The sequence below is a fragment of the Amphiprion ocellaris genome, chromosome 5, assembly GCF_022539595.1.
Source record: "Amphiprion ocellaris isolate individual 3 ecotype Okinawa chromosome 5, ASM2253959v1, whole genome shotgun sequence".
Lineage (NCBI taxonomy): Eukaryota > Metazoa > Chordata > Actinopteri > Pomacentridae > Amphiprion > Amphiprion ocellaris.
The window spans coordinates 37,930,182-37,944,775 of record NC_072770.1 but is presented as its reverse complement, the minus strand read 5'-3'; the positions used below and the strand labels follow the sequence as shown (position 1 = coordinate 37,944,775).

The 14,594-nt window shown below is 38.7% G+C and overlaps 1 protein-coding gene across 1 annotated transcript; it reads left to right on the top strand.

Annotated features, from left to right (window-relative positions):
- The first annotated feature begins 752 nt into the window (after window positions 1–752).
- nicn1 (nicolin 1) lies at window positions 753–12,579 on the top strand. The gene is made up of 7 exons (XM_055010435.1): window positions 753–910; window positions 1,960–2,109; window positions 3,478–3,657; window positions 6,954–7,067; window positions 9,010–9,078; window positions 10,764–10,868; window positions 11,941–12,579. The coding sequence occupies exons 2-7, from the start codon at window positions 1,963–1,965 to the stop codon at window positions 11,980–11,982; spliced, it is 657 nt and encodes a 218-aa protein (XP_054866410.1). The 5' UTR covers window positions 753–910; window positions 1,960–1,962; the 3' UTR covers window positions 11,983–12,579.
- Window positions 12,580–14,594: the final 2,015 nt, after the last annotated feature.

Here is a 14,594-nt window from a genome sequence, read left to right as displayed (position 1 = left end):
TGTTTTTAGAACTGATGTCCAAAGACTTTGTGTCAGTTTTGCAGGGATGAATGTGTACAGGGCTGCAGCTGATTCCTGCTGCCGCCTGATAAAGCTGCAGTCCTGTCTAAGCCTGATAATGCTGCTGCTGCTGCCGAACACCTGAATCTGTCTCTGATGGCAGATTGTTGAGACGACGAGATAGAGGCCTTGAACACATCAACAGCCTGATTCTGGGCTTTAATCCATGAAGTCAGGCTGCCATCTGCTGCCTGCTGCCTGTAGGGACACTTTAGTAGATTCATATCCAGGTTTTTGACACGTAGATGCACTAATATCCAGATTATTGACACTTTTGTGTTAATATCGTGTTTGTTGCTGGGTCAGAGAACCCAGGCACAGACAGTGGCAGTGGTCTCTCCTCACACTATGACTATTCATCTACAGTTACATAACTGATGACACTGGTATACAAGTTCTGCAAAGCTTAACCTAATTTAATTACTTAAATTAAAATTGTGTTATTTTTACCCCAACAGTTTTGTTTTTTTGTTGTTGTTTTTGTTTTGTTTTGGGGTGTAACTGAATTAACCAAACTGTCATTTTTAAGGCTTTTGAGGCAAAATAAATGAACTTAGACACATTATAATTAACAACCATCCCACCAGATTAGCTAAAGGTTTGCTAAAATATTTTAATGGAGAATAAATCATCATATTTTGTAACTAAAACCATAAAATGAGCAGAAAACAGCAGCTGTCAGTGCGAGGGCTTCAGGTGCTGCTGGCCCTTTAAGACTCTCCCTGTCTCCACGGTTACAACCAGGAACTAAACCGAGCGTCTTTAGCATGCTAACACCTGCTGGTACAAGCGTTTCACGTCTGTTTTATTCCTCTTATAACCAACTGTGACTCCTCTCTGATGGGTAAAGGTGAGTCCTGAACTCAAACTGCGTCCCTTTATGACTTTTTCAGAGCCTTAAATGTCGTTAATAAACCCGAATCCTCTGCTAGCTGCTGCGCTAACGTCTGTTTCTGCACTGCTAGCCTCCGTGCTAACGCTGTGCTAACGCTGTTTATGTTAAAACATGTGGTGTTAGGGGATGAAAACGTGGATATTTGAGGTTTTAATCAGTGAGTGGAATCGTTCTGCTGCCGTGAGGAGAAGCTCCGGGGTCCGTGGTGCTAACAGACAGGAGGCTAACAGCTGCAGCTAACAGGAGCACAGTCATAACATTCATCCTGTGTCTCGTTTTTGTAGTTTTGTCTTTTTTGTAATTTTGTGTCTCGTTTTTGTGGTTTTGCTTCTCATTTTTGTAATTATGTCTTGTTTTTGTCGTTTTATGTCTCGTTTCTGTGATTTTGTGTCTCGTTTTGATGATTTTGTGACTCGTTTTTGTCATCTTGTGTCTGGTTTTTGTGGTTTTGTGTCTCGTTTTAATGATTTTGTGTCTCATTTTTGTGATTTTGTGACTCATTTTTATGGTTTTGTGTCTAATTTTTGCAGTTTTGTGTCTTGTTTTTGTGAATTTTTTGTCTCGTTTTGATGATTTTGTGTCTCATTCTTGTGATTTAGCTTCTTGTTTTTGTCATTTTGTGTCTAATTTTTGTGATTTTGTGTCTCGTTTTGATACAGTTTTGTCCATTTGTGGTCATGTTGTCTGCACATACTGTAGATATTTAACTATCTCCATGTTTCTAGTCTTTTCCTCTCTACTCTGTTCATCATCAGTAGAAAGATGTTTCACCATGCTGGATGGATCTCCAACTACCTGCTCCTCTGTTCACTGTTTCTGAACCATGCTGCATTTATTTATTCATCCAGTAGCTTTGGTTTTCCTCTCAGTCTGTCTGTGGAAACACTGCCTGCAGTTCAACCTGACTTTCTGACAGTCTATCTTTCATATTTGTCTATAATACTTGTTTTTTTTCCAGAATATAATACAAAGTTTTGTTCTGTTTTATTCTCTTTGTTTTCCAGAGGATGAGTGGGAGCAGCGATGACGTCGTTCCTGTGAACTGCACCATCAAACCTCCAGTTTACCTGCAGATCGGAGACTCTAAAGCAGAAACAGTTCACTCTGGTGTCTGTGTGGTCGACGTCAGCCTTCCCTTTGGAAAACCGGTCAATGTAAGTCAGTAGAGCGTCTCATATCCACTCCATCCACTGTGTATTTAGTCTGAAATGCAGTTAATGCTCTATAGAGCTGCAGGAATTTATCAGTTACTTAGTTTATGATTCATTCATTCATTGGTTTGAGGCTAAATTCTGTGATTACAGCTCCTTAAATGTGATTTTTATCTGCTTTCTTTCATCCTGTGTGACAGTAAACTAAATATCTTTGGGGTTTGGATGATTTAAGAAACACTGGTCCACATTTTCAACCATTTTCTAACATTTTATACATTTTATCTCGCCTATAAATGTAAAACAGTGTCAACAATCTGGAAATGATGCACTAAAATGTCGCAAACCAGGATATAGAAGACAAAGGACCAAAAAAAATGGATCTCAGCAGACAAAAGTGTCAAAAACCTGAAAATGAACTTTAAAAATGTCAACAACATGAATTTTATGACAATAAAATCTTTTAAAAAACCTGGATAATAATATAGAAAGATGTCAATAATATGGATGCTAACACACAAAAAGTGTTAAAAATCTGGATGATGAACATCAAAGCATCAAAAACCTGTGTCTCGTTTTTGTGATTTTGTGCCATTATTAAGATTTTTTTTGTCCAATTTTTGTGATTTTGTGATTTTATGTCTTGTTTTTGTGGTTTTGTGGCTTGTTTTGATAATTTTGTCTCATGTTGAGGATTTTGTGTCTAGTTTTTGTGTTTTATTGTCGTTTTGATGATTTTATGGCTTGTTTTTGTGATTTTTTTTTGTGGCTTGTTTTTGTAATTTTGTGTCTCGTTTTTGTGATTTATTGTCTTGTTTTGATGATTTTATGGCTCGTTTTTGTGATTTTGTGTCTCATTTTTTATGATTTTCTGTCTCGTTTTTGTGACTTTGTGCCATTGTGTTAGTTTTTTTTCCTCCTCAACCTTCAGGTGTCTCCCAGCATCTAATAAAGCAGAAGACACACACACACTCAGAGCATTAGTTTGAATATAACGCTGCGTTTCTGTCTGCAGAAACACTCCAAACATTTCTGGGCTCTGACCTACTTTCTCAGCATTTAGTCCTAATTAAAAAGCATTTCTAATGCAGAGCGACTCCTCATTAGCTCAAAGCTGTGAGCTTCAAAGGCGTCCGCCCCGAGCCAGTTTATGCACAAAGGAATAATCCGCAGCGAACGTTCTGACGCCGCCTGGTTTAGCTTTTAATGCTAATCCGGCAGAACTCGCTGTTGCTCAAACAACAGGTTAAGAACCCAGACGGACTGCAGGCGGATTCCTCCAGGCAGCGACGTGGTCCAATGAGTCATTGTGTTCTAAAGTTTGGGGAGCTTTTGGAGAACTTTGTTTCATCGGTGTTTTCTGTGTTCCAGGTGGAGGAGATCACCTTTAAGAACTACTACACCGCCTACGTGACGGTTCGTCTGCTCAGGAGGAGTCCAGGTCAGGAGGCTCCAGCCAAGTGGTCCACGGCCCTCAGAGACTTGCCGCTGATGGACAACCCCCACACCGAGGGGGGCTCCCAGAATTACTACTCCATCCACAGGACTCAGGTGGGCTGCAGGTGACGGAGGGTTCAACACTGAAAAAGTGTCTGAATGCAACCTATCAGGAGCCACAAACCAGGAAGACTCGATTTAACACAAGATATTATCAGCTGAGATAAGATGAGATATGATAATATAAGATAAGAAAGGGAAGCTAAGATACGCTAACATAAGATAAGCCAAGATAGTATAAGATAAAATAAGACAAACAAAGATATGCTAACATACACTAGGATAAGATAAGCTAAACTAAGAAAGATAATACAAGCTGAGATGAGATAAGATTAGATAAACTAAGATTAACTAAGATAAACTAAGATGAAATAAAATATGCTAAAACAAGCAAAGATAATCTAACATGAGCTAAGATAAGTTAAGCTAAGACACACTAGTAGGTCAATATAAGCTAAGATGAGATGAGCTAAAATAAGATAAACTAAGATAAGCTCAGATGAGAAGCTAAGCTAAGCTATGATAAGATAAAGTAAAATAAGCTGAGATAAACTAAGGTAAAATAAAATATTTTCTTTTTTCTGTGGGAAATTGAATGAATATTTATGAGCAGGTGAAGGTAAAGGCACAAGTAGTCCTACAGTTAGCAGTAAACAAAAAAAAAAAAAAAACTAAGTTGGACATAATTCAGCCGCATTCTAAAACCAGAAAAGAAAAATAAGATAAATGCAAAGGAAGCTAATGAAGCTCCAAGACGTTAAAAATGACCAATTAGAGGTGGAGGCTAGCGAGTAGCTGCCCTGTTAGCATTTTTCTTTGTAATTGGTGTCTAAAACTGTAACTTCTTTTCGCCCTCTGCAGCTTATAGACACAATTTCTTTAATTCTTCTTTTCTTGTTCCATGTTGGCAGCAACATGTGTGTCAATGCAGTTTTGTAAAATCATCGTTGATTTATGATTTGTGCTCATGGAAACGAGGAACAAGCTTAGCCAGCGAGCATCTTTGTGTATTCCTGTGGTTGGTTACATGCAACAAATACCAATTTTCTTGCAGACTTTTGGATTCATAGCTTCTTTTATGCACATTTTGAACTCTGAAGCCTCAGATTTATACCCAGAAAAAGTAGAAAGTGTGCATGTTGTACAACAGCATGTAGCTTTTCTGTCCGCTAAAAGACATCAAGTGGAAGGTAGGACGGTGTTCTGAGTCTCTGATAGCTACTGAAATTACTTTACAGCTGTTCTGTTGTTAGGTTGTGTTACACTGCATAAACTGACTCGAGGGCATCTTGTCTCCAGTCGTTCCTAATAAATAATGTGATTAATGGGACTAATCAGGTGCTTTTTATTCCTCTGAAGTGTCCGGAAGTAATTAGCCAACATGCTAACAGATCATCAGCAGCAGAATCTGAAGATAAAGACGTGTTCTTCTTTACTTCTGCATCATTCTGTGCTTCAGTTGGAACATTTATTTTCCAGCAGTTAAATCTGTTGGTCCCACTGGGAGTAAAACCAACAGCGTCTGGAATCACTATAATGTTGATCTGCTGAGACAAACACAAACCTCCTTATATTTCACTTTTTCTTCTCGTTTGTTCTCCGAGCAAACAGAGCCAGCTGCTGAATGATGATTTAATGTTTGTTTACTTCAAGGCTGACGCTCATTCACTCTTTAACGGCTTATCGTTTGTCATCTTTAGCCTTAAGGGATTTTACTATGGTTTTATGTAGAAGGAGTCGGACTAAAAAAAAAAAAGCATTGCAAAAAGTCAAAACTGAAGATTTCCATTTTTTAAATCCACTTCATTGCTAATTGCTGGCAGCTGTGCAGATGTCAGGATGCTTGTAAATCACATTTTCAGAACATTTTGTGAAGAGATTAAACAGGTAGGAGGAGGATGCGCTGGAAAAATGTTAAATCTTAATCATGAAATCTTGTTTTTAATTGTGAGAGGGTTGATGTTTTTATACTTTAAGAGAACTTTGGAGGTTAGTGCCTGTAGTTTGTGAGATTTTTTTTTAAGGTTTTTGTTGGTGATTCATCATTATTTTTGTGTATTTCCATGTCTTGTCTTGCATTTGTGTAACTTACTGTGTTGCATATATGTACACTAAGAGAAATATTGGGAGAAGTTAACAGTTTTGACACGATTAGAGTCTAGATTATTGGATAAATTGGTGATTCTGTGTCAACATGCTGTTTACTTCCTGTTTTATTTCGATGTTCCCTGCCCTTGTCATCTTTACTTCCTGTCTCGGTCTGTTTCCCTCCCCTCTGATTGGCCAGATCTAGTTCACCTCCACCTGTCTCCAAAATGACACCATTTAGCAGCTGGAAATTGCTAAAGAAAAAAGAAAACAATCACCTTTCCGTTGGTTCTTAAACTGGAAAAAAAAATGTTAGCTTATAATTGTGATATTTCTTTAATACCAGTTTATTCCATCATGTATTGTACAAAAATTCAGAATTTAGGCTTTGTTTGCACAAAATATCCATATATTTAAACACACAAGTGTATTTCACTGACAAAAGGGAGTTTGTTAAATTCATGTTTTACAAAAAAATGTAGAACTTGATTTATGATATATTTCTCCTGCAAAATAAACCAATCAAAGCTTAAAATTGTGATATTTTAGACTAAATCTATTTTACACGTCTAGTATTTAAAACAAATCACCAAAAATAAACAGCCTGCACCTGATTCTATAAAAACAAAAAAATTCCTTACTAATTGCTGCAGCCATGAAGCCATTAGTGACTCAACTGTGACCAACAGTCACACGACAAAAATTCAGAAAGTTCTCGGTTGAACTGCAGGCAGTGTCTCCACAGAACCTAAGTAGTAAAATATCTACAGCTTGTAGAGCCATTGTTTTTATTTTCTTTGAGTATTTGCACTCGTGAACATGTAGAAATATGTTGGAAATTACAATTTTTTCAATTTTGGTGAAATAAAAAGTCAAAGAATTATTATTTTTTGTCAGCCTGAAGACATTTTTGAGTTCTCTCCACTTGAAGCCACTGTTGTTTCCATAGAGATGAACCCAGCCAGATTATTTTTCTTGTTGTTGTCTCCTCCAGGTTCCCTAGAAATGCTCTTAAAACGTGTGTTTCACTGAGAACGTCCTTCCTTTGTTATTGTGAAACATTGTGGGAACGTTTAATGGAAGAATGTTCTATAATGTTCTCCTTAACAACCATCAAACGCTTTGTTTTCATTGCTAATATCAGTGAAATCTGCAAAAACCAGACGTTTCTCCAGCAGCATTGCAGAGAAGGAGGCTCCTGGTCACTAATGACTGGATTTTAGTTCCACATTTACACATTTCTGATCGTCCTTTCCCTCCAGATGCAGGTGGAGGCGGACCACGTCGTATCCGTCAGACTGATCCTGAGACAGCCGTCCTCCGCCTGGCTCACCTTCAGCCTGGAGGACGTCAAGATCTTCCCTCACATGGAGCCGGTCAGTGTTTGCTTTTATTGCTGCTCATATTTCAGCCTTCAGGGGACGAAAAGTCACATTAATCACAACCTCAAGGGGAGAATAATGAGATGTAATGAGGTCTAAATGTGAACGAGAGAGGAGGTGGTGGAGCTTTTTATTTTTACAACATCGATAGAAAACTTTAGGAGCTTCTGATGTGTAGCTGTGGTTGAGGCTGTTAGTTTCCTGTAGTGAGTAAACTGAAGGGTTTACAACGAAGCTGACTCGACAAAACTAAGCATCAGTTACCATGGAGATCTAGCACCGCAGCATCAGTTACCATGGAGATCTAGCTCCGCAGCATCAGTTACCATGGAGATCTAGCTCCGCAGCATCAGTTACCATGGAGATCTAGCTCCGCAGCATCAGTTACCATGGAGATCTAGCTGTGCAGCATCAGTTGCCATGGAGATCTAGCTGTGCAGCATCAGTTGCCATGGAGATCTAGCTCTGCAGCATCAGTTACCATGGAGATCTAGCTCCACAGCATCAGTTACCATGGAGATCTAGCAGGTTAAAACAGAGCCTCCTTCGTGACACTGAAAACTTTTGACTCCACACACCTCTCTAACACACTAATCTCACTTCATAGTTTCCTCTGTTGCTGTTGAGACATTTTGCTGCCACCTAAGTGGAAACGCTGCACAGTTTTCAGATTATTGGCTGAATTTTACCCTCAAAGCTCAACACTGTGTTTATGTTTTGGCTGCAAAGAGACAGAATGATAAACAAGAGGAGCCGAGGTAAAGCTGAAGGAGCTGTTTAGGCTGTAAACAACATTCACACATCATCACCTTCTTAAGTTGATGTGGAAATCCAGCCGGAGCGGAGCTGCTTCATCTGGCAGTAATACGAGGCTGAATGCTTCACTGCTTTCACACTCGTGCCTCTGCCTGCATCTGTTTGCTGCTGAACAGTCACTGATTTTACTGCAAACACTGAGCAGTGAAGTTAGAGAACCAAAACAAGCAGCTAAGTTCACTTTCACAAACAAGTCAGAATATGAAAATACTGGCTTTTTACTAAATAGTGCACACTATTACTTGTTGCTGTTTTGTTTAAGTGTGAGATTTCCAAAAAAGTGCCATCCTCATCCTGTGAATAATTGAGCAAACTGTTGATTTTCTATTAAAGGATGTTGACAGAGATGGTTAATTGAATTTATCTCTTATTGTATAATTGTATAGTACAAAAGTTAAAGTTACCGGTAGCAGATTTTTATGTGATTTCAGCATCTTTAAGGTTAAAAAAACATGAATGTTCTTGGTTGATTGTTGAGCTGTGTTTACATGTGTTTTTACTCCACTAGTAATCTGAATTAGAGCCAAACCAGAATACAACCGTCTCAGATAAATACCAGAGTTGGAACTGACTGACTGAGAGTCTCTGTCAGGTTCTTGAAGGGTTTGAAAGAAAAGAAAAATTTGCTTTTTAATCCAGTCATTTCTTTCTGGTTGGAGTAAATATTTTCTTTATTCTATGTATTTTTGTTGCACTCCTGATCAGTGGATTTGGTGAGAACAACGGTGTTTGTTTTAGATGTTGATGCATTAAATCCTGGTGTTTAATTGATGTAAGATGAGACACTAAATTGACTTTCTTGGTGTTTTGTAAAGCTCTTCTTGTTTAAAGACTTAAGGGGATTCATCTGAGTCTTAATTGGAAAGAAATGCAGCGTTTCCATGACACAGTGTGGCTCCATCCTGGTCATTTCCTTCTACTGAATGAATTCAGTTTGCCGAATAAAGATGTTTTTTCCAGCAGATTAGACGTTTCACAGCTAGTAGAACAGTTATATTTTGTTTAGATGCATTGGAGCATGTAAACATACATTTATTGCATCTATTTTGAAAGGTCTTAACTCAAATGTGACGCTGGATTCAGCTGCAGAGATAAATGAGATAAAGTTTCCTCTTTCCAGGACCCAGAGAAGGAAGTTTCTGATTGGCTGTCTGACCTGACTCTGGTCGACCACCACCCGGATCTGGAGGTAAACACTGTAGCTTTAGCATTAGCGTTTCCTCTGCAGGAAGTTTCCACAGGAACCTTTACAGGAGGAACTCAATGCATTTCCAGCATTTTAATTATTTTTCTTTTACAGTCTGCTAAGGTCAGTGACTGGTTTAATGGGCTTCTGGCGTAGCACCTTGGACTGGTAGCCTGGCTTCTTGAATGGATAGTGTACCGTCTGAGGTCGCTGGAGCCAGTATTTGGGTACCTGGGGTCACTGGAGGACCTTGGGTTGGTGGGGGACCTTACATTGCTGAGGGACCTTGGGTTGGTGGGGGACCTTAGTCTTCTGTGGGACCTTGGGCACCTTGGGTTGCTGGGGGAACTTGGAATGATGGGGGACCTTGGTCTTTTGTGGGATCTTTGGCAGCTTTGACTTGCTGGTGGCCTTGGGTTGTTGGGGGACCTTAGGTTGATTAGGGTCCTTGGGTTGCTGGGGGACCTTGAGTTGGTCAAGGACCTTGGTCTTCTGTGGGACCTTGGGTTGGTGGGGGACCTTGGGTTGGTGGGGGACCTTGGGTTGGTGGGGGACCTTGGGTTGGTGGGGGACCTTGGTCTTCTGTGGGACCTTGGGCACCTTGGGTTGCTGGAGGACCTTGGGCTGGTGGGGGACCTTTGTCTTCTGTGGGACTTCGGGTTGCTGAGGAATCTTGGGTTGGTGCGGTACCTCTGGCACCGTGGGTTTCTGGAGGAGTACTACTTTCTTAGAATTTAGAAACTTTTGTGGCTGAAGATGGCAGCATTTCTGATATATTTTGAGTATTTTTACCGAATTCAGTTTCAGCCAGTTAATCTCAGTCACCTCAGGTAGTTTGTACAGTCTGTTTTCTGCCTTGAAGTTGAGCATTTCAAGTGCTTTTAGTCAACTTTTTTACAGCATTGACTCAATGACAACATTTTCAAAGCACTAAAAACAGTAACAACAACAGAAGGTCTACCTGAATTTCCTCCATTTTTACTGCTGTCACTTGTCTGTTTATTCTGCTTCGTCTCTGTTGTATCTGACTGGAATGTTGTTGTGATGTTAAAAACAGCTTTTTCCTACATTAGTGGACTATTTTGGTGAATCTTAATTTGTCTTTATATTGTGATGAAAACACAAACAACAAGCAGTCTAAAGGAACATTTTAGTTCCTTGAAAACTGTTTATAAGTCTAAAAGTTTGAAAGTATTTTGGGTGGAAATGCAGCTTTAGCTCCCATTAAGGACACAAGGTCACGTCCTCGTTATTTTTCTGAGAATCTGAGGTTTTAGCAGCCCGACGAGGTTGCCAAGGCTTTTTTGGCTTTTTACACTCACTATATTCAATTTTAACTACATTTGGGCTAATAAATGAATGAGAGATAAATTATTTCCCAACTAGAACTGTCTTCCGGGGTGGTGTGAAGAATTTATGCCCATTGAAAACCTCGTCTTCAAGTTCCCTGATTGGACTTTTGTAATGTTTATTATTAATTTTCATCAAAAAAATATTGAATTATCTCAAAAATGCACAAAGCTGAGCTGTTTTTAGCCTGTTAGGAGGTGAAATTGTGGAAGTTTTCACATCACAGATATTATGATGGGAAATATGATTCTCAGACATTATAGCGCAACAGTTAGCTGAATAAATTAGATGTTTAATATTGTAAATATATGTATTTGACGTGTGTTTGTGTCTCTCAGGGCCTCCCAGATCCACAGACGGTATCGTCCAGTATTCAGCAGATGTGGGCTCTGACTGAAGTGATGCAAACCAACCAGACTACAGCCTCCATCGGACGGTTTGACGTGAGTCTGGAACACAATCATTCTCATAAATTGAAACAAAACTATCTGTTCGAAGAAAATTAAGAAATGATATATCATCAGAGGTGGAGGTGATCTAGGTGTTGTTGGGTTGCAGCTAAAATTTCTCAAAAGCACCAAAATTGAGGTTCCAAATGAGGCTTGGTTCATCCCAGAAGTATATTCATGTGTTTAAAGTCCTCCAGGTCATGTAGCCGTCATAAGAGTAGTATGTATAAACGTGGGATCTTTAGAAAAACTCTTCCCAAGTACCAGAAAGGTCAACTCATGGCACAACAATGTGACAATCTGATTTTTCCTTTGGTTTTTCATGACAGTTTAACCCTTACCTTTTCTTTTTTTACCATATGTTGGTTGTTTTTGACTTTATCTGGTGAAACTTTAACCTTCTAACCTCAACGTCTCTTTACGAAATTGTCACCTATTGGGCTCAACCAAACCCTATAAGGCCAAATTACATTCATGAGGCTTCATTTTAAAGGAAACATCTGCCAGTTTTGTAAAAAGTGTGTGTTTAGTACGAGGCTGAAACCTTAACTACGACATTTTTGTTGTTGTCTATTACCGTACATATACTACCGTTCCAAAGTTTGGGGTCACTTCGAAAGGTCCTTATTTTTGAAAGTAAAGGGTTTTTTTCAATGAAGATAACATTAAATGAATGATAAATCCAGTGTAGACATTGTTAATGTGGTAAATGACTATTCTAGCTGGAAACAGCTGATTTTTATTGGAATATCTCCATAGGGGTACAGAGGAACATTTCCAGCAACCATCACTCCTGTGTTCTAATGCTACATTGTGTTAGCTAATGGTGTTGAAAGGCTAACTGATGATTAGAAAACCCTTGTGCAGTTATGTTAGCACATGGATAAAAGTGAAACTGTCTGGGTGAATAACTGTAACTAAGACCACGAAAACATTACATCACAAAGTTTTTACACATCGTCAACAACACCTGTGTGAAAATCCAGAACTTTAGGCCTAAACTTCTATGTGTAATTGGGAATAAACTGAGAAAAAATTCACTTTTCTGTGTTTTTTGTTGCTGCAGGTGGACGGCTGCTACGACATCAACTTACTCTCCCTGACGTAATGAGATCAAACGTGAATGAAAAACTTATTTTATGGAAGAAAACGGTTCATAATCCAAAGGAAGAACCTTGAAAACCAATAACAGCATGATATTAGTGATAATTTCTGCAACTGCTGAAAACAGCTGCTGGGAGGAAAAAACTCTGATGAATGTGGACTCGATCGCTCACAGTTCTATTAAAAGACTAATATTGCCTATTTATTTTAATTTTTGATGTTTTGCTTCAGAGTTTTAGTAAGTTGTGTCTCAATATGTCTCATTTTTCAAATTTTATGCCTCATTTGAGTTGTTTTGCATCAGATTTTGGTTGTTTTAGCCTAATTTTTGATCATTTACAGCTCATTTTTAGTTGATTTTGTCTCATTTTCTCTCATTTTTCATGTTTTGTGTTTCATTTTGGTTGTTCGTTGGTTGATAATTTAACTGTTTTAGGTTTTTAGTATCATTTTAATTTTCAAAAACTGCACTGAAGCTTTGACTGAACAGCGCTGTTCTCTGGATGTTGATATTATTGTGCACTTTTACTCTGGAATGCATGTGTGAAACTCTGACAGTGTAAAAAATAAAAATGCTGCATATTGCACATGTAACGCTGAACACTTGGTGGCAGCAGAGCATCATTTAAAACCTGCTGCTAACTGCAGTTCAGTGATGATAAATTTAGCTTGAAGACCTTCAGAGGACACTTTTTTTGGGGAAAATTCTGGATTTAATATCTGGGTTTAGGTCTGATTCCATTTTTAAAAAAAAAGATTAGGGTTGGGAGCTAATAAAAGCATTAGAGATGCAGGGATGGAAAAGTACACCGCTTAAGAACACTCCTGATGCACTTTACAGGAGCGTTTCGACTCAGAATCAGATTATTAACACAAAAACTGATCAATTATGATGCAATATTATAGATTAATCCACCTTTACATGCTGAAACCGAGGTGGAAGAAGCATTTAGAGCCTTTGATAAAGCAAAATTTGCAGCAAAACGGTGTAAAAAACCCTGTAATCAAAGTAAAAGTACACAAATACTGGTATTCAAGTACCTGAAGTACTATAAATGTAATAATACTGCATAAAATTAGCGAAATATTGCTTTAATCTTGCTGCTGGAGGTGATTTTATGACTTTATACCCTGCTACGTAGCTTAATCTACCATCATAATTTGCTAATTTATGAATAATCTGCATCTGCTAATTAGCTAAAGCTTTAAAATCAACATAGTCAAGTGTTATATTTGTCTTAGAAATACAGTGTAGTCAAAGTAGGAAGTAAAATTACATGGAAATACTGCAGTAAAGTACATCAAAATTGTATTTAAGTACAGATCTTGAATAAATTTACTCCCTAAATATCTGAAAATGGCTGTATAGTTGACACAAATTCACTCAGCAACACTCTTTTTCAGTGTTTAAGCTTCTCAGATTTCTCATATTTGATGCTTTTCTTCGTCATAACCCACTAAAAAACGGAATATATTTTGGATTGTGGACGTCGTGGTGGACCGTGACCTGCTGCAACGGGCATTTTCCCACTATTTATTGTCACTTTATGCACAAACCAATGAAACTATTCCCCAGCAGCAGCCTCTAATATGATATGTATTATTCAGAAATGAGTCATCCCAGCATAAATCAGCACTTTTTTTATTGCTATTTTCAGTCTGTCTGTACTTTGACTGTGACTCTAACAGAAGACTCGCTGCATCGTCCACGTCTTGTAGCCAAACATGAATAAAAACTAATTCTCTGCTCTCCATGCACGACTGAGCAGCTTCCAGAGAGGAATGTTGGACATGGAGTGTGTTTAGTAGCTGCTGCTAAACAGAGTCCCGGTGGTGCTTCTTAAAATACAGCAGCTCTGCTTTTACTTACAGTGCAGAACAACACAATGGATCTCAGGAGGTTCCTCCACCAAGGCCGACTGAAATAAAGAGGACAAGTGGTGTTTTTATCTTCTTTGTGCTTCACTTTGCAGAGAACATCCTGTTATTTCCTCATATTGTAAACATTAATGCTACAACAGAACATTAGGAGGAGGAACATCGTCTACTGCAGAGTCTGAATCTCAAATGTTACTCAGACTATTTCCTGATAAATTCAGTTTCATTTACAACGAGTCTGACTGGTGTTGGGTTTCAGGTCCTGACAGTTAATCTGATGTTTGCTGGCTAATACATATCTTCCTGTCACTTCCTGTCCCTTCCTGTCGATCGCAGACTGTAAATACAGACGGGTGATGTAGCAGTCAAAATACCTGGATCGCTACGGCATGTTAGCTGATGCACACCTGAAATAAACTTTTCCTGTCACATTAAGTTCTCACCATATTGATCTTAGCTCACAGATTTCTGATCAGTTTGCCATCGATTAGTTGAAAAAACAAATATGAATATATGAAGACAGATGAGATAAACGTTTTAGATAAGTATCAAACAAAAAAGTGCTTTTTGTTCGGGAATTCTGCGGTGTCAAAAGAGGAATCAGGAGGCAAACTCAGAGACACTCTGGAGACTCAGATGGCTTATGTTGAGAATAAGGTTTACTGAATTCAGGAGAAATGATACAGCGAGTAACACAGTGACGTGAGCACTGGCAGCATCAGTTCTGAGGAGTCTCTC